General features: G+C 40.5%; 1 protein-coding gene across 2 annotated transcripts in view; it reads left to right on the top strand.

Moving 5' to 3' along the window:
* Positions 1–21,101, top strand: part of CNTNAP4 (contactin associated protein family member 4) — a 231,814-nt gene that overhangs the window by 76,526 nt on the left and 134,187 nt on the right. For both annotated transcript variants that reach the window (XM_072031392.1, XM_072031391.1), the window contains exon 3: positions 3,328–3,521. In XM_072031392.1, coding sequence (XP_071887493.1) covers positions 3,328–3,521 — 194 coding nt within the window. The remainder of the gene's footprint in view (positions 1–3,327; positions 3,522–21,101) is intronic.

Raw genomic sequence — 21,101 nt, 5'->3', positions numbered from 1 at the left:
GGCGTAACTTTAGCCCATTCCCCCTCGTCCTGTCACCAGGCACATGGGAGAACAGGCCAACCCCCACCTCTCTACAGCCTCCTTTCATGTACTTATACAGAGCAATAAGGTCACCCCTGAGCCTCCTCTTCTCTAGGCTGAACAAGCCCAGCTCCTTCAGCCGCTCCTCATAGGACTTGCTCTCCAGGTCCCTCACCAGCTTCGTCGCCCTTCTTTGGACCCGCTCAAGCACCTCGATGTCCTTCTTGTAGCGAGGGGCCCAAAACTGAACACAGTACTCGAGGTGCGGCCTCACCAGAGCCGAGTACAGGGGGACGATCACCTCCCTAGCCCTGCTGGTCACACTGTTTCTGATACAAGCCAGGATGCTGTTGGCCTTCTTGGCCACCTGAGCACACTGCTGGCTCATATTCAGCCGACTGTCCACCATCACTGCCAGGTCCTTCTCTGCCTGGCAGCTCTCCAACCATTCCTCTCCCAGCCTGTAGTTCTGCTTGGGGTTATTGCGCCCCAGGTGCAGGACCCGGCACTTGGCCTTGTTGAACTTCATACAGTTGACCTCAGCCCATCGGTGCAGCCTATCCAGATCCTCCTGCAGAGCCTTCCTACCCTCAAGCAGATCGACACACGCACCTAGCTTGGTGTCATCTGCAAACTTACTGAGGGTGCACTCAATGCCCTCATCCAGATCATTGATGAAGATGTTAAAGAGGACCGGCCCCAGCACCGAGCCCTGGGGGACGCCACTAGTGACTGGCCTCCAACTGGACTTGGCTCCATTCACCACAACTCTTTGGGCCCGGCTATCCAGCCAGTTTCTAACCCAACGAAGCGTGCGCCAGTCCAAGCCAAGAGCAGCCAGTTTCTTGAGGAGAATGCTGTGGGAGACGGTGTCAAAAGCCTTGCTGAAGTCAAGGTAGACCACATCCACAGCCTTTCCCTCATCCACCCAGCGCGTCACTTTGTCGTAGAAGGAGATCAGGTTCGTCAAGCAGGACCTGCCTTCCATAAACCCATGCTGGCTGGGCCTGATCGCCTGCTTGCCCTTCAAGTGCCGCATGATGACTCTCAAGAGGATCTGCTCCATGAGCTTCCCTGGTACTGAGGTCAAACTGACCGGCCTGTAGTTCCCCGGGTCTGCCCTCCGGCCCTTCTTGTAGATGGGCGTCACATTTGCTAGTCGCCAGTCAGCTGGGACCTCCCCCGATAGCCAGGACTGTGGTGCCCAGAACTGCACACAGTACTCGAGGTGAGGCCGCACCAGCGCAGAGTAGAGCGGGACAATCACCTCCCTCGACCTGCTAGCGATGCCGTGCTTGATGCACCCCAGGACACAGTTGGCCCTCCTGGCTGCCAGGGCACACTGCTGGCTCATATTCAACTTGCTGTCTACCACGACCCCCAGATCCCTCTCTTCTAGGCTGCTCTCCAGCGTCTCATCGCCCAGTCTGTACGTGCAGCCAGGGTTTCCCCGTCCCAGGTGCAGGACCCGGCACTTGCTCTTATTGAACTTCATGCGGTTGGCGATCGCCCAGCTCTCCAACCTATCCAGATCCCTCTGCAAGGCCTTTCCACCCTCATTCGAGTCCACAACTCCTCCAAGTTTGGTGTCATCAGCAAACTTGCTCAAAATGCCTTCTATTCCTACATCCAGATCGTTTATAAAAATATTGAAAAGTACCGGCCCTAAAATGGAGCCTTGAGGGACCCCACTGGTGACCGCCCGCCAGCCTGACGCAGCCCCATTCACCATAACCCTTTGGGCCCTGCCCGTTAGCCAATTGCTCACCCATCGTATGATGTTTTTATTTAGCTGTATGGTGGACATTTTGTCCAGTAGGATCCTATGGGAAACCGTGTCAAAAGCCTTGCTGAAGTCCAAAAAAATCACATCAGCTGGTTTCCCTTGGTCCACCATACGGGTGATCTTATCATAAAAGGAAATCAGGTTAGTTAGGCAGGACCTGCCCTTCACAAACCCATGCTGGCTGGGACCAATGACTGCTTTGTCCCCCAGGTGCGCCTCAATACATTCGAGAACCATCTTCTCCATGATTTTACCAGGCACTGATGTGAGACTGACAGGCCTGCAATTGCTAGGGTCTTCTTTCTGACCCTTCTTGAAAATCGGCACAACATTTGCCAGCTTCCAGTCTACCGGGACCTCTCCAGACTCCCAGGATCGTTGAAAAATAATTGAGAGAGGTTCCGTGATGACGTCCGCCAGCTCTTTCAGCACCCGGGGATGAATCCCATCCGGACCCATGGACTTGTAGGGATCCAGGTGGAGTAGCAGATCCCACACACGTTCAGGGTCGGTTGGGAGTTTGTCATCCCCACCGTCCCGGTCCTCCAGCTCAGGGCACCCTGGGTCCCGAAGTCCATCATCGGCATTGAAGACAGAGGCAAAGAAGGCGTTAAGCGTCTCTGCTTTGCCTGTGTCATCGTCTGTGAGAAGACCTTCCCTATCAAGGAGCGGCCCTATGTATTCTTTAGTTCTCCTTTTTCCATTCACATATCTAAAAAACCCCTTTTTATTTTCTCTCACAGACACGTGTATATGTATATGTCTTTCTGATTATTTAGAATAGTTTAGGAATTACATGTAGCTGTGTGTTTTAAGTTACATTTTATCTTCACAAGCCAGTTTGTCTCCTGGTGTCGTGGTTTAACCCGGCCGGCAACTAAACACCACCCAGCCGTTCGCTCACCCTCCCCCCTCCCTCTCTGGGACTTCCTTTCTACTAGGAAGAAAATTAATTCTGTTCTAACTGAAACCAGGACACCTGGTTAGAACTGCATGTGTAGACATCATACTTTCTTACTGTTTTTCATATAAATTGGCTAATCACTTTAAGAGGTGAATGTAAATTTGTCATCCAAATGTGCTTTATTTCTTCATACACAAATCTGTATGTTCAAGTGTCATTGAACACAGAATCATTTAGGTTAGAAGGGATGTTAGGGACTCAGACAGTTGAAGGAAAATAAAATTGTGGTGTCTAATAAAATAATAATAAATAAAAAGAAAAAATGGAATTCAGAGTTTTTTTGTTATTATTTGAAGAGCTTGTCTTAACTGAGTAAGAATTATTTTGATTTTTATTTGATTACAAAATTAATTTTATACAAATCAAAAAAAAATAATGATGAGTTTTAATAGTTATAGATTCTTACATTCTATCATAACCTTCATGTGTACAATAATTTTTTTAATACGTATTATATAGTATCTGAACTGTTTGGGTGACAGTATATCTTGAATTCATTTATAAAAATATATTTCAGTGAGTTAACTTCCTTCTGTTCTTTTTCATTCTTTTTAAGGTGCTGGTGGCTGGTCTCCATTTGTGTCCAATAAATATCAATGGCTTCAGATTGATCTTGGTGAAAGAGCTGAGATAACTGCTGTTGCTACTCAAGGTGGTTATGGGAGCTCCGACTGGGTAACAAGCTACCTTCTGATGTTCAGTGATAGTGGACGAAACTGGAAGCAGTATCGTCAAGAAGAAAGCACGTGGGTATGTTCCTTAATAATAAGAGCTACGTTTCTCAGGAAGACTAAAAGTACTCATGCTATATCTTATTGCAGATGTATGTGGAAAGTAGTGGAATATTATTTACTTATTGCAAAGCAGTGGAATATTAAGAACCACAATGAAAATGGTTAAATAATTAGATATCCAAATTATTCTAGCTTTTGACAAGATAAGGGACATTGAAAAACAAACATCAAAAAAATAGCTTTACCATTACTCTATTAGCATCTTGGGGATGTATTCTGAAGACTGCAAAATCTCTTTTGTCTTGCTACGCATGACAAATTTATTTTCCAAAAATATTAATCCCACGGTATCAAACTTTTTTTTTTCTTTTTTTTTTTTTTTAATTGAAAAAAGAAACACATATATTAAGAGCTACAGTAAGAACCATTTCATATAGATTTAATTTTGGTCCTCTAATACTAAGTCTGGATTCTGATCTTGATTTGAAGTTGCAGCCCATTTAGCTTTGTAGTTAATATATCTTTCTATTCTCATCATGTTTTATTCACATGAAACTTACTGAGACTGGAGGATTCTCAAAGCCAGACAGATAACATCCAAATCAGATTAAATGATAATTTAGACCACAGTTTATGTCTTTCCTTGATCTTCAGTGATTATCAGTCTGGACTACAGAAATAATCTTTGTATCTCTGTTCTCTGATTATATCATGTCAAGTTACATGTACTTCTATTCTTCTATCCATACAGAAGAGATCTGATTCATTTTTGAATTGTACAAGGCTTTTGGCTTCAGCTGTTTCTTCCTGCAGTTAAACTTTATGTTAAAATATATTTCATTTTATGGTTTTTAATTTTGTTGACTTTCAATTCTAAATGTTCTTAACACTTTTATTGTTAAACCCCATCTATGGTATAATGAGATTATGCAGTTGCTTACTTGTTGCATAATTACACTTCCTTTTGAATTTGCTTCATACTTCTGCTTCAGATTGTGTTTTCATAACAAAGAGAAATAAATGAGTTTCTAATTCATATGGCTGTGCGGAGTGAGAAAAGAAAAACAATCTTCCAAATGTTAAATGAGCATATGCTGCTACAATATTGTCTTTGCCCATCTTCAGACAGACTGATAAAACAAATCTGAGAGGTGGAAATGTTTGATCTCTTCAATGAGGGCATTTTTGAAATTCCATGTTGTTACTGAAAACAGTGATGCAGATAGTTATTTCTTGAATATTGCCACCAGTAAAATAGCAAACAAAAGTTCCCTGAATTGTTAAATACTGATGCAGTATTTACCCTGATGATATCAGGACTATTTTAGATCTGCAGGAGGGGAAAAGTAATGCCATTCCATGTTCTGAAACTTTATAAAAATATATATTTTTATGCCTGCAATGAAAATTGGAGATATGGCTTGCAGGCAGTGATGCGTAATTCAAGGATGTAAACCATCAATTTCAAGGATACCCTATTTAATTAATTAATTTATTTATTTATTTAATATATCTTTATTTAGGAAATCTGCTTTTAGGGAATACATTTTCACCTTTCTAAACGAAAACATAGAGATAGTCTTGGAATTAAACTTTTAAATCTCTATTTCCTTTATAGATTTTCTGTGTCTATCTGTTTATGTTAACTTTTTTTAAACGAAGTGTCCAAGTTCATTTCGGACAAGAACATCCCACATTTTATAATAAATATTATTATTATTATTATTATTTTAATTGGGCCATTGGCTTATTGCAAGATTTCTTACCAGAGGTATTTTTTCCCCTATTTGGACTGATACTGTTCATTAACAATACAGGAGATGTCCAGTTTTGAGGATTCCATGATGCTATAAATACTTCAGAATCCTTCAATGCCTACAAAGATTTAAATTTTGTACCCAATCTTTCTAAAACTGAATAGAAATGTTACAAATTTTCTGTACAATTATATAGCCCCTACTTTTTTTCTTTCCAAAAGTTAATTGTGAACATTCTTTGTCACCTTCTGGCTTATCTTTGTGGTTCTGGATCTCCTGTCATCACTGGGACTTGTTAAATAAACACAGATGTGACATGTAATTGTAATGGTACTTGTGGATGGAAGTCCTTTATAGTTTTATTCTGCCACTGGTTATTTCATATCCTTATCTCTTGCAATTTTTTCACTCAATGTAAGATTTTATAACAGAAGCAAAAAAGACTCTCAAAGCATTTGCAAATCATGTAGTAGTCTAAACTTTCTTTAGAGAGTCCAGTTGAAAGAATGGTTACCCTAAAAATGCTTGAATTGAACCATGTCCAAAATAAGTAGTTTGGTTTTCCTCCTATCAGCTACAGAATGATTCATTGTCAGTTTGCTCTCATTTAAATTTAAATTCTCATTTAAATTCTATGACAAAGTGACATGCTGGGTAGATGAGGGAAAGGCTGTGGATGTGGTGAACCTTGACATCAGCAAGGCTTTTGACACCGTTTCTCACAGCATTCTCCTCAAGAAACTGGTTGCTCTTGGCTTGGACTGTTGTATGTTTTCTTGGGTTAGAAACTGGCTGGATAGCCGGGCCCAAAGAGTCGTGGTAAATGGAGTCAAGTCCAGTTGGAGGTTGGTCACTAGTGGTGTTCCGCAGGGCTTGGTGCTGGGGCCGGTCCTCTTTAATATCTTCATCGATGATCTGGATGAGAGGATTGAGTGCACCCTCAGTAAGTTTGCAGATGACACCAAGCTAGGTGCGTGTGTCGATCTGCTTGAGGGTAGGAAGGCTCTGCAGGAGGATCTGGATAGGCTGCACCGATGGGCTGAGGCCAACTGTATGAAGTTCAACAAGGCCAAGTGTTGGGTCCTGCACCTGGGGCGCAATAACCCCAAGCAGAGCTACAGGCTGGGAGAGGAATGGTTGGAGAGCTGCCAGGCAGAGAAGGACCTGGCAGTGATGGTTGATAGTTGGCTGAATATGAGCCAGCAGTGTGCTCAGGTGGCCAAGAAGGCCAACAGCATCCTGGCTTGTATAAGAAGCAGTGTGACCAGCAGGGCTAGGGAAGTGATCGTCCCCCTGTACTCGGCTCTGGTGAGGCCGCACCTTGAGTACTGTGCTCAGTTTTGGGCCCCTCGCTACAAGAAGGACTTCGAGGTGCTTGAGCGGGTCCAGAGAAGGGCGACGAAGCTGGTGAGGGACCTGGAGAACAAGTCCTACGAGGAGCGGCTGAGGGAGCTGAGTTTGTTCAGCCTGGAGAAAAGGAGGCTCAGGGGCAACCTTATCACTCTCTACAGGTGCCTTAAAGGAGGCTGTAGCAAGGTGGAGGTTGATCTGTTCTCCCACATTCCTGGTGACAGGATGAGGGGGAATGGGCTTAAGTTGCACCAGGGGCGTTTTAGATTGGATGTTAGGAAGAACTTCTTTACCGAAAAGGTTGTTAGACATTGGAACAGGCTGCCCAGGGAAGTGGTGGAGTCATCATCCCTGGAAGTCTTTAAAAGACATTTAGATGTAGAGCTTAGGGATATGGTTTAGTGGGGACTGTTAGTGTTAGGTCGGAGGTTGGACTCGATGATTGTGGGGTCTCTTCCAACCTAGAAATTCTGTGATTCTGTGATTCTGTGAAATTTAAATATTCTGAAGTTGAGTGGGTTGAACCTCTCTCACCTCTTTGGCTGCTAAATATATCTTTAATTCTTTGCTTAATAGGAAATGTTTTAAAATGAGTTGTGGCAATCCTGTTCTTTACCCATGTACTGTATCTTGGCCTCAGTCTCCTCATTTACAGTTTACTGATGTATGCCTTACTTGCTATCTTACACCTTTAAGGAGTTTATCTTTCATGATATAGAAGCCATTTGGCCTTTAAAGTTAAGTACTAAAGATACTTTTGAAAGACTAACGCCATTACAGTTACTAGGTATCTTCTCATTATAGGTTAACTATTGTAACAGTCGTTTTCTTTGACAAAAATCTCTGCATACTCAATTCGGCAGCCCTCAGGAGGGAGGCTGATGAGGCATGGGCAAAGCCAGCAGCATCAGCAGTGGGCCATATAAATCAGGATCACCGAGGCGATTGACTCCTGGTCAGACGTGTTCTGCAGTGGAGTGGGGGATCGAGGCAGGCAGAGTTTTTTTTTTTTCCAGCATCAAGGCCAGTTGAGGCAGCCAAGGGAGCCACCAGGGCCTGGCAGCCCTCACAAGGCATGGGAGGAGCCAGCAGTGCCCCCTCTCCGGCCATACAAAGGCAGCCCCTAGGGAGCATGAGTGATCAAGATGGGCAAAAAAGCTGTGGTGTGTCAGTCAGGGCATGGCACAGCAGTTTGCGCAGCGGTTCACACAGGCTGGTTAAGTGGGGAGGGAGACTTCACCACTCTTTTCCAACAGTATTTCCCAATTGTGGTTGTAATCTGCTAGTGAAGAGCCCGGCCATGGTATCCATCAGGCAGAAAACTATGGCCTTCCCATCTCTTGCAGCCTCTCCAGCCACAGTCACTGATGTGGCTACCCAGACAGAGATCTCGGGGAAAACACCTAGCCATGTCTTGGGCTGCAGGGTGTGCCCGAGTCTTCTGTCGGTGTCTGACAGCAGCAGCAGTGGATATGCCTGTGGAAGATGTGCCCAGCCAGAATTGCTCAGCCTGTTGGTGGAGCTTCAGGGGGAGGTGAGTAGATTAAGGAGCAGGGAGTCAGAGAGGGAAATTGACTGGTGGAAGCATACTCTACCCTCCCTGAGACAGACTCACAATCCTGCCACAACACAAGTAATAAAGTTTTTTTTATCCCGCAAGGCAGATGCTACACATAAGTTAAAAGTTCTCCCATCCCACCAGGAAGTAGGAGAAGACTTAGGCCAAGGGGGGAATGGAAGCAGGTTTCTGCTCAGGGTGGTAGGTGATCTGTCTCCCTGTCCACCTGATCTTCCCATCTACCCTTATATAACAGGTATGAGGCTCTAGAACACCATAGTCAGAACAATGAAGTAGACAAAAGCCCGTCCCAGTTGGACGGGGTGCGTAAGGCAAGGCAATCTACCCACTGCATCACTACATCTTCTGTCAAGAAGGAAAGAAGGATTATCATCATGGGGGACTCCCTTCTGAAGGGGACAGAAGATCCCGATATGTCATCCAGACACAACCCACAGGGAAGTCTGCTGCCTCCCTGCGGACTGGGTAAGAGACATTGCCAGGAAAGTCACTTGCCTGGTACGGCCCTTGGAGTACTACCCACTACTGTTTTTTCAGGCTGGTAATGATGAAGTAGCAAGGAGAAGTCCTAAAGCAATTAAAATGGACTTTAGGGCTTTGGGATCACTAGTTAGAGGATAAGAGGCACACATTATGTTTACCTCTGTCTTTCTGATAGAAGGGATCAATGTTGACAGGCAAGAGTCAGCTCGTCAAAATGTGACTTCGAGACTGGTACCACCAGCAGAACCTTGAGTTTGTTAATCACGGGAAGGTCTACGTGACACTGAGCTTGCTGGCACCAGATAGAATGCACCTCTTTCAGAGGGGGAAAAGGTTTTTTGCCTAGGCATTAGCGGCACTGATAGACAGGGCTTAAAACTAGAGTTGAAGGTGGACAGGGCTAAAACCAGGCCAGACAGTGACAAGCCAAGGGATTGCATGCTAGAATCAGAATGACTATGTGCTAGTGAGGTCCTTCAGTTGGCTCCACAAGGAGCGTGTAGGGAGGCGCATTTGAAGTGCTTCTACACAAATGCATGCAGTATGAGGAATAAAATGGATGAGCTAGAAGTCTTGTTCCAGTCCCACAGCTATGATATTATCAGCATAAGCGAAACCTGGTAGGATGAGTCCTGTGAATGGTGTGTCACAACAGATGGTTACAGGCTCCTCACAAGGGACATGCAGGTCAGGTGAGGTGGGTGGGTGTTGGTTTATGTGAAGGAAGGGCTGAACTGTATGGAACTGTAAATCAGAAATGGTAAAGTAAAGTGCCTCTGGGTAAGGATTAGGGGATGAACAAATAAAGAGGATGTTGTTGTGGGAGTCCATTACAGACCACCCAGCCAGCATGATGATACCGATGAATTATCCTTTGAGAAACTAAGAAATACCTCAAGATCAACTGCCCTTGTCCTTATGGGGGACTTCAACTTGCCAACTGAGATTGCCAACTCGTCAACTGAGATTACCACATGGCCAACACAAGCAAGTCTAAGAGGTTACTAAAACACCTCAATGATAACTTTTTGGTGCTGGTGCTAAGGGAGTCAAGTAGGAAAGGTGCCCTCCTAGATCTGTTGCTGGAGAACAGAGAGGGTCTTGTGGGGGACATGTCAGTTGATGGTGATCTTGGTCATGGTGACCATGAAGTGGTTGAGTTTAAAATTTCCTTTAACAGAAGGAAAACTGCCACCAAAACTTCAGCCCTGGATATGGGGACAGCAGACATCAGGCTGCTCAGAGAACTAGTTAGCAAGGTCCCCTGGGAAACTGCTTTTTGTGCTGGTCAGTCTTTAAGCACTGTCTCCTGAAAGCACAGGATCAGGCAATTCTAAAACATCAAAAGTCAAGCAGGCAGGGCAGAAGGCTGGCCTGGCTGACCAAGCATCTTCTGCTGGACCTTAGGCAGAAAAAGAAAGTGTACGGCTGCTAGAAGCAGGGTCAGACAATGTGGAAAGAATACAGGAATGCTATTTGTGTTTGTAGGGAGAAAATTTGTGTGGCCAAAGACACACAATTAGCGTTGAAGCTGGCCAGGTTTGTGGGAGACAATAAAAAGAGTTTTTTGTTTGTTTGTTTGTTTGTTTGTTTGTTTTTTAAATAAATGAACAGAAAAAGGAGAAACAAAGAAAACATAACATAGGTCCACTACTTGATGGGGAAGGTCATCTCACAAAGACATCAAGGACATTGGCAAAGAAGAGACGTTTAATGCCTTCTTTGCTTCCATCTTCAATGCTGATGATGGGCTTCAGGACCCTGGGTGCCCTGAGCAGGAGAACCATGACGATGGGAATGATAAAATCCCAACTGGCCCTGAATGTGTACGGGATTTTCTGCTCCACCTGGATCCATACAAGTCCATGGGTCCAGATGGGATTCATCCTAGGGTGCTTAGAGAGCTAGCTGACATCATTGCTAATTTTTCAATGATCTTGGGAATCTGAGAGGTCCCAGTAGACTGGAAGTGGCAAAGGTTGAACCAGTTTTCAAGAAGGGCAAGAAAGAAGACCCTGGCAATTACAGACCTGTCAGTCTCATGTCAGTACCTGGTAAAGTTATAGAGAAGATAATCCTTCAAGTTATTGAAACACATGTGGAGGACAATGCAGCCATTGGTCCCAGCCAACATGGGTTCACGAGGGGAAGGTCTCGTTTGACTAACTTGATTTCCTTTTATGATAAGATCACCCATCTAGTCAATCAAGGGAAACCAGCTGATGTGATCTTTTTGGACTTCAGCAAGGCTTTTGACACGGTTTCCCATAGGAACCTACTGGACAAAATGTCTAGCATACAACTCAATAAAAATATTATACAATGGGTGAGCAATTCGCTGAGAGGCAGGTCTCAAATGCTTGTGGTAAATGGGGCCACATCAGGCTGGCAGATGGTCACTAGTGGGGTACCCCAAGGCTCTATTTTAGGGCCAGTCCTCTTCAATGTTTTTATAAACGATTTGGATGTAGGACTAGAAGGTGTTTTGAGCAAACTTGCCAGTGACACTAAACTGGGAGCAGTTGTTGACTCTATTAAAGGTGGAAAGGCCTTGCAGAGAGACCTGGACAGATTGGAGAGCTGGGTGATCACCAACCACATGAAGCTTAACAAGAGCAAGTACTGGGTCCTGCACATGGGAAGGGGCAATCCTAGCTATATGTACAGACTGGGGGACGAGATGCTGGAGAGCAGCCCTATAGAGAGGGATCTGGGGGTTGTGGTTGATAGCAAGTTGAATATGAGACAGCAGTGTGCCCTTGCAGCCAGGAGGGCCAGCCATATCCTGGGGTACATCGCTAGTTGGTCGAGGGAAGTGATTGTCCCACACTACTCTCTGCTGGTGTGGCTTCACCTCGAGTATTGTGTGCAGTTCTGGGCACCACAGTACAAAAAGGGTGTGAAACTGTTGGAAAGTGTCCAGAGGAGGGCTACAAAGATGGTGAAGGGACTAGAGGGGAAGATGTATGAGGAGCAGTTGAAGTCACTTGGCCTGGAAAAGAGGAGTCTGAGGGAAGACTTTGTCGTGGTTTACAGCTTACTCATGAGAGAGAGTGGAGGGGAGCTATCTATTAGATAGGTTCATTAGAACCTATCAATTCTCTTTAGTGACCAGTGATAGGACAGGAAGAGTGTCAACCAGCCACAGAGGAGGTTCAGGCTATACATCAGTAAAAGGTTCTTAATTGAGAGGGTGGTTGCACACTGGAACAGGTTCTCCAGGGAAGTAGTCACTGCACCAAATCTGTTGGAGTTTAAGAAGTGTTTGGACTGTGCACTTAGTCATGTGGTCAGAATTTATGGGTAGACCTGTGTGATGCCAGGAGTTGGACTCAATGATCCTTATGAGACCCTTCTAACTCAGGATAGTCTATGATTCTATAATTTTTATTTCTTTCTGCTCTGACATAATTATCAGCTTGTTTTCTCTCTCTGTCTCTTTTTTTTTTTTTCTTTTCTTTTTAATTATTTCTCAGTATTTTCTGTGTTGTTCTTGAAAGTTCTGTTAAGGTTTGAGTTCTTAGGCTGCAATTTCTGGGATCAATATTAACATTTTTTTTTTTAAAGTTGGCACAATTCTGTTCTGCATATAATTTTCAAGTGAAATAGTTGTTCTTAATTATAAAATGCCTAAAAATCTTTCCCTTTGAGATGGATTAGTTTAATCTTGAAAAGGGATTAATGCAAATCAATTTTAGATTTTAATTTTACTGTAAACATAAATGTGTTTGACTTAGGAATATGTATCTTTGTGTGTATGCTGTTTTTATTTTTATTTTTATTTTTATTTTTATTTTTATTTTTATTTTTAATTTTTATTTTAATTTTTATTTTTTCATTCTCAGTGTTAAATTTTAGATGCAGTAAACCCCAGACTCACAAGTTCTGAGAAAATATTTCTGTCACTAAAATTACCTTTAATAGTGGCATTGCTATTACTGCTTCAATCTGTTTTCTAGATATCACCTGTATTTTATCTATGAAAAGTTTTATATTGTATCTATGTGTTTTATTTTACCTGTTTAGGGCTCTCAACTTCCTCTTTAAAGATTTTGATATCTTAGGGTTGATTGGAAACTTTCCATGCTTTATAATGGATCACCATTATGGAAAATTCCAGGTTAAGGAATACTGAGTCACAAGTTTTCTGTGGTAGTCACATTACACAGTTCAATAGAGAGGAGTTATTTCACTGTTTTCTTGAAGTTGGTTGTTGTGCCTTTGCCACAGGGATTCTTGTATTTGCTAGAAGCTATGATTCTCCTTGCAGAAAACTCAGGATGCTTGATTGTAATCTGCTTCAGGATGGTGAAACTCCTCAGAATGAAAATTCAACACTGTAAAACCAAAATGCTGTACCTACATGCTAATTTGCTGGACTTCTATGTTTATTACTTCATTAGACCAGAACAATCAGAACAGATGGTGATGAGTTCAACACAGTCAGTTCTGATATGCCTATATTTTTCATATCTTGTTTATCATTCACTTGGTATCTTGCCTTGTGAGAAACGAAAAAAATAAATAAATAAAAAATAAAAAGTTTGTTTAATTTCTGTATAAAAACACCAACAAACATTGATATGTTTAAGGTGGTCAGAAATACATATTTGTGGGTTTAAATTTTAAAATTCTTCTTATAAAGGAAGATGGCATAAAAGAAAAAATAACAATGTTTTACTTTAGCACCTAGATGAAAAATCCTACGTATATTCTGCAAACTATGTGTTTTAAATAATGTAGGAAGGACCTTCTACTGAAACAGAAATGGTGTCCACCTGCCAAGACTGCTGGTCTGAGGCTGAAACTGAGGTGGAAGGGCCTCAACCTCCCTGGGCAGATGCCTACACCCAAACAGACCTCCTGAGGATCAAAAGAACTGCCCAGACTGTGGAAGTTCTATTAAATCCTGAAGGCAGAGGGGAGTTTCATGGGTGTAAGTGTGCCCAGCTGGATGAACTTTTCCAACAGGTGGCTCTGTTATAAGAGGAGCTCATTAGATACCATAACATCCAGGAATCCGAGCAGGAGATTGACAAACGGTGTTATCCACTGAAATGGTCCGAGCAACAGCCCAGCCTTAAATACTGGCAAGGGGAAGGTAATCAAGAAGCCCCGAACAAACACATTTGAAAGACTCACAGGACAAGGGAGAGTGGACCCTTGTCTCTACTCAGTGATGGAGGAGGAGTCTACCCCTTGCCCCTGAAGTGCCCCTACACAACTGATATGATGCTCTAGGGCTGGAAAAAGGATACTGTGTGAGTATCCTTCTGAGTAAAGACTTCAGGAAGGCCAGCTACACAAAGATAGATCATTCTACCACCTCCACCTGCATCACAACAAGTGCCACAAAAAAGACATAAAGGGTGTTATCAATCGGAGACACCTCTCTGAGGGGCACTGAGGCACTCGATATCCAGATAATCTCTCCAGAGAGTCTTGTTGCCTGCCTGGGGCCCGCATTCATGATATTATGAAGAGGCTACCAAGCCTGCTGGGTCCCAAAGACTACCTCCCCTTCCTATTTTTTCACATAGTATCAAACAAATTAATGTTGTCTTCATGGCGCTGGGGTGACTAGGGCCTGGTCAGTCACAGGCTTTGTGCCTGTTGGGCTTTTTGAAGAGGTAAGTGCCCAGGCCATTTCCTCTGAAATGGCCTCCTGGTCTAGGAGATGCAGGACAGCCAGAAATGGTCACAGTGTGTTCCAGATTGTCCTGCTGCATGGGCACGCAATGGGTGTCTGTGACTGGGAGTCTTCACCAAATGCTAGAATGTCCCCAGCTGGAAGGGACCCCCACGAACCCTCGAGTCCAGCACCTGTCTCCACACAGAAACCCCCAAAATCCAAAGCACATGGGTGAGAGCATTGCCCAGACATTTTGTGAACTTCAGCAGGCTTGCTGCCCGACCACTTCACTGGGACGCCTGTTTCAGTGCCCAAACCCCCTGTCATTGAATAATCTTTTCCTCACCTCCAGACAGACCCTACCCTGTCACAGCCTCATGCCATTCCGTTGGGTTTTGTCACAATCTCCAGAGAGCAGAGATTAGCACCAGCCCCTCTGCTTCCCTCATGAGGAAGCTGTAGGCCGCCTGCAGGCTGAACCAACACAGGGATCTCAGCTGCTCCTCATTCGTCTTGCCTTCCAGAGCCTTCACCATTTGGAAGCCCTCCTTTGGATGCTCTCCAATAGTTTTATGTCCTTTTGATATTTCAGTGCCCAAAAGTGTACACAGTTTTGTCCAGTCACAACAGCATAGAGCACAGCAGGACAATCAGTTCCCTCAACTGTCTAGCAATGCCATGCTTAATGCACCCCAGGATATGGTTGACCCATTAGTCTGCCAAAGCACATGGTTAACATGCTATTTAAATATGTGACATAGTTAAAAATAAATAAATAAGTAGATAGATAGATAAATAAATAAATATCCAATTTACAAAATATAAGTTTATACATTATTTATATTTAGTGTAAAGTCAAATCAACAAAGAACAGGTAACCTTAACCAGAGAGGAATTTTCTCAACTAGTTGAGAGGTAATAAATGTAGAGGAAAAAAAGAGAATTTCAGCCACATTGAAAAATTCTGACCTTTGGTCATACATTGTGAATATATCATAGTTAATGTTCCATTAAGTTATAAGTGTATATAATTAACCAAAAAAAAAAAAAATTAGTTTGTCTCTTAGACCCAATAGCAAGCACCTATTTCTGTTCTGCCTGCCACTGCAGTGTCCACATGTGCTTGAGTGTTAGATATCATGGATTTCTGGGGAGTCATTTTCTGCACAGAAATTGCTGTCATGCTGGGAAGCCTAGTAGTCTTCCAAAGCACTTGAATATATTTTTCATTTTTATGAATGTTGCCATAAAGTAAACAAGCAAACAAACAAACAAACAAATAAATAAATAAATAAAACAGTGGACAGGCTTGTTTATTGAAACAAAAGTAGGTTTGCATGCATTACTATAGTTTCAACAACACTGAAAATTAACTGTTATTATTTGAATTAATCATGGTCAGCCATGATCAGCTCTAGTATGACTTTGACTGTGAGATGAATGTGTATGCTTTTTAGGGTCATTTCTTGAATCTTGCTATTTCTTTTAAACATATTCAATTAATTAGTGTACAGAAATTGAGTGCATAATATTATGGTATTTCACTAAAAAGCAATTATTTATTCTAATTTTCTACAGAGCCATTTTAACTTTGGTAAGGAAATCAAAAGACTTAGTCTTGTCCCATCAAGAGAGAGAGAAAGAGAAAAAGAAAGAAATCTACCACTAGAATAGATTTTAATCCTGGTTACATTCATGAACTCAGAGATGCAAACCTCCTCTTCTGAACACTTTCTACAAATCCATTCACTGCATCTTTAACAGATTTAGTGCCTTGCAAGGTAGAATTCAAGAGGGGGAGGGAACAAATTACAGTCATGTTACAATACTTTTCTTGGAAGTTGTTGTAAATGATTTGACTTAATTCCTGGTAATAAAATATCAGGAATACCGAATTACTAAAAATACTCCACACCACAGAGTGCTATTTAAAAAAGGAACAGCAGTAAAGTTCTTTTTAGTAAAACCATTTTAATTCTCAGAATGCATTCAGAAGAAGAGAAAGGTAGTATAGATGAAAAAGGCATATTGAAACTCTTGCTATAAACTACATTCCACTGTTCAAAAGCTTTATGAGCCACTTAAATTTCTTTTGATTGTGTTAGCATTTAAACTGTACATATTATAGTATTTTTATAACTGTACTGGATAACTGATACTGTGGGGTGCCATATATTTCTGTCTATTCACTCTTAGAAATCAAGATCAGTTTTATCAAATCTTGAAACTCATTTAGGAGAAAAAATATTAAAAATGCAGAATGAAAGAAATTAGTATCTGTGGGATGATAAAGATATTTATTTCAGGGCACTCTGCTATAAGGGAAATTGAAATTAATCTTGACCTGGTAGTAATATAACCTACAATTCCATCCACAAGATCTAAATGTAAAAGAATTCTTTGATATTAGCTAAAGAGATATTTCTCTAGATATTCACTAAAAAGATGTTTCTCTTTATAATATGCTTAGTAATATACATCTGGTGAAGAAGGAGGTATATAAAATATTCATATCAAAACAAAAGCAGCAGCTGTGTCCAAAGCTGTAATGTAATTTACATTACAGGTTCAAAGGATGTGTCTTCCATAGTTAATAGCCCTTAATGAGGACTTTGTAATAGTCTTCCCAAGACTAATTATGAACGGAGGTGAGATTGTTTTTCAGTCAGAGGTGAGATTGTTTTTCAGTCAGATAGTGAAGCAGAACATACTTGTAAGCAGGGAAATCTGTTTTACTATAAAGAATAAATGCAAAATTCTTGTCTGAGTTGAATAAGTTATCCTAATATTTTTTAGATGAAAATAAAAGTTATTTAGTTTCGAGGCTTATTGTAATTTTATGCACACACACACACACATACAAAGCAGTTACTATCAGTTAATTAAATTTCACTTTCTTAAAAGAAAAAAAAAAGCAAACAGGAAAAAGGAAAAAAAAAAGATACTCTGAATGGTTGTTATATATATATTAACATATTGAAGGAAGAGTTTCTTACCAGTATACTTAATATGTAATCAAATACAATGAATATGGGAAAAATAAATAAATATTCCCATTGTAGAGAATCTGGATAAAAGTAGAAATTGATATTTTTAGAAGTATTATCACCAAATTTTTTACATAATGTCATTGTATATATTTGTAATATACCGTGTATTTGGGAAAAGGACCAATTCATTTTTGATTGACTTTGATGCAACACAGCACAGACAAAGAAGAGACGCTATTTGCACTTCAGTAGTGTTCATCAATCCTAACCTAGAATCAATTCCATTAAATGACCTTTTATTGAAGTTTCCAGTCCAAGTTAAAAACTGGTGAGACACTAAAGTGGCCATACTGCTTTCTGGTGTACTGAATACTGGACCAGTCCATTAGGGACTTACTCAAATAAGGTCAACAAAACCTTTTACACAGGTTATCAGTCAGTCTTTATTTAGATAGTGAGGTTTAGACATTGCTGAGCTGGACTGAATTCAAGCTCATTATCTAGAAATGAAAAGATACCTTTTCCATTTCTTGCTGTCTCAATTATCTCAATTCAAATACAGGTTTTGTGTCACTATCCTGGGTAAGATGTACTGAAGAGTAATGATTTCAATATATGGATTAAATGGACTCTCGACAAATACAATTGCAGTGAGGGCAATGATTTAAATGTTATGGAAATAATTGTAAATCTGCAAAAGGCACTTTTATTGAGTTATAGTTCATTTTTGTTGATTTACTTTTTCAAGATATTCCTTAGGGATGTGCTAGAAGCTAAGAGACTTCTACAATAAAAGTGATATACTGTGAAACAACAGCTATTCTTCAGTTGCAGTCAAGATGGAAACTGTTCTGCACTGCATTTTATATCCCGTTTTCTCTTTGTGTCCTGCCTTTGATTTTGTTTGCATCTTAAATCATCAGATCAGCTTGTCCTTATAATTCTACAAGGAAACCTGTGATACCTTTTGCTTATTTTCCCAGATCACAGCATATTGTGTATTTTAGGCCAAATTATTTAGACTTCTGTTTGTATTTTAAAATACAGACTGTGCTTGCAATCCCTGCTGTACTTAATGTCCCTTTATAAAATTCTTATCTATTCTGAGACTATCTGTGACAAATTTGAGTCATTTTAACTACAATTTTCAATGCCAGACAACTGCCTCAGACAATTTTGAGGATGTTTTCAAATAAATCTGTGCATGAATTTCTGATGGCATGGTGTTTCCATGCTCCAGGTAAAAAATATATATATATATAAATCCAGAAGCAGAAATGCTTTTCTTTGGTTCCTGACAGGGTTTAATACCACCTAATTAGAGAGACCTTACTACAGACCACAACTTTCTCATTTTTGTAGGGTTCTTCAGTGTTGGTGGATAAAAGCAGTCTATCCTTCCTAAAAGACAGACTATTTTCTGAATGTACATTATTCTTAATTAACTCTTCCAGCAATGTAGATTCATATGCAGAAACAGTGGTATTTCCAATAAATATTGCCAGGATTAAGAAGTGACATCAAGATCATTCTTCTCATGTGGTGGTTTTACCGTGCTAGGCAGCTAAACACCACAACCGTTCTCTCACTCCCCCTCCTTAGATGAGGAGGGGAAGAAGTAAAGTAAAGAACAACTCATGGGTTGAGATAAAGATAATTTAATTAAAGGGAAATAATAATAATAATAATAATAATAATAATAATAATAATAATAATAATAATAATAATAATAATAATAATAAAGGAAAGATTATTATTAACTAAACTATTTAACTAAAGGGAAAAAAAAAGGGGGGGGGGAGGGGGAAGGGGAAAAAAGGAAGGAAAACAAACAAACAAACAAAAATAAAGGCTATATTCAAGTGCAGAGGAAATAAATTACTCTATACTTCCCACAAATGAGTGATGTTTGACCACGTCCTTGGAGCAATGCACGTAGCCGGTGTTTGGGAGGCGGACCGACATTTTCACAAGAGCCCACCCCACCCCTCTTCTTCTTCAACCTTTTATTGTTTAGTGTGACATCATATGGTATGGAATATTCCTTTGGTTGGTTTAGGTCTGCTGCCCTGGTGATGTTTTACTTCTCACTTTTTTTGCCCACCCCCTAGGAGAGTTAGAAAGAGTCCTGATGCTGTGCCAGCACTGCTCAGCAGCAGATACAACACTGGTGTGATAACTCTGCCTGGTGTACTGGATAACTCTGGTCAAGTTCAAGTACAGAGCACAGCACTGTATGGGCTGCTGCAGGGAAAGTTAACGTCTCAGGCAGACCCAGTACAGAGGAAAAAAAAAAAAAAAAAGTCACATCTGATTTTCTGCTTCAGGTTTTGCAAAGTTCAGTACTGGGACAAGATTTACAGACCCATGTAAAACTGTTATTTCACAATCATGAGTAGAAATTTTGAAATTTTCTTTTTTACTGATAGAGATTACTCCTCCCTCCAAACCCAACCCCCTTTCCCCCCCCCCCCTTCAATTACCATACGCAAAGACACAAAGAGCGAAGGTGTTTCTTACTATTTCCGTTTAGTTCTTTTTGAAATTACACAAACCTTATCAGAGAATTAGTTCATGAGGGACTGTGTACATCTAGCAGAAAAGGATTGTCCTGGATTCACCAGTCACTGAAATCAACTTCCTAGTCTATATTCCTATTTCTGTCTTGAACATAAAACATCACCTACCATTCCATCTCTGGACTAAGACGTTTTTCCTCTCCAAAAGCAATTTATTTGAAATGCTTGGAGTTGTGAATATAGAAATTAATGATACTATCTCTAAGGTTGGATATATGTTGGTATAGAAACTTCGATTAATTGAGAGATTTACACAGGAATTAGCAATGTAGTACTTTAGAACTAATGTTAGTTGTGAATAACTACAAAACTATTCTGGAGTATTGTAAGCATTTTTTTACATATATTGCATTACCTTGTTTACACTGTTGATTCTGCTGATACGTTCCAGTATTCTAATCTTATAGAAAAAAATTATTATTATTATTATTATTATTATTATTATTATTATTATTATTATTATTATTATTATTATTATTATTATTATTATTATTATTATTATTATTATTATTATTATTATTTAACTTCCAGTCATTCAATTAGTCATCTTTCCATGGTCAAGGCAGTTGATCAGACGAACAATTCTGAGATGTTAAACTGTATGTGCCATAGTGGGAAAGCCTTTAGATCCATAATTAAATAAATAAATGTTGTAAATGCATTGTTAACACTTGTTAACAGTGCTAACAAGTCTAATTATATCCACATCTTTAGTAAAATGATTATTGTGGTGTTTTGTTTTTTTTTTCAGTTTTGTAAAGAACAAATTTCAATATTATAAATGCCTTTTTTTTTTTATTATTACTAGTAACTGTAATTTTTCTTTGCTTTTCAAATTTGAAATAGTTTGAAAAATCATCTTTTACCCTCCTAATTCTACCATTCCTCATGTATCATGATGTGTGGAGTTCATGTATCTTTCTCTGCATTCATGTATCTTTCTCTGCATTGATATCTGCCTTTTCTTCTTAACTCTTTTCATTTGACATCCTCCCACCTCTCTAAAAAAGGTCCTCCTCCACAAATACTGGAAAATATAGCACCACAACTGGGAGATTAATATTCTTCAGATTACTTATACAATCTGTTGATTATCTTCCAAAATTTCTCAAATGAACATAGTAAACACACCTTTTTATTTTGCTCAGATAGTATTGTATCTGAACTTTCCCTAGAGAACTTCCTCAGATTTGCAGCAGCAGCTGGTGAAAAAAATTAGATTTCTC

This window comes from Anas platyrhynchos, chromosome Z (assembly GCF_047663525.1).
Source record: "Anas platyrhynchos isolate ZD024472 breed Pekin duck chromosome Z, IASCAAS_PekinDuck_T2T, whole genome shotgun sequence".
In the NCBI taxonomy this organism is placed as follows: domain Eukaryota; kingdom Metazoa; phylum Chordata; class Aves; order Anseriformes; family Anatidae; genus Anas; species Anas platyrhynchos.
This window is presented reverse-complemented; position numbering and strand designations above follow the sequence as displayed.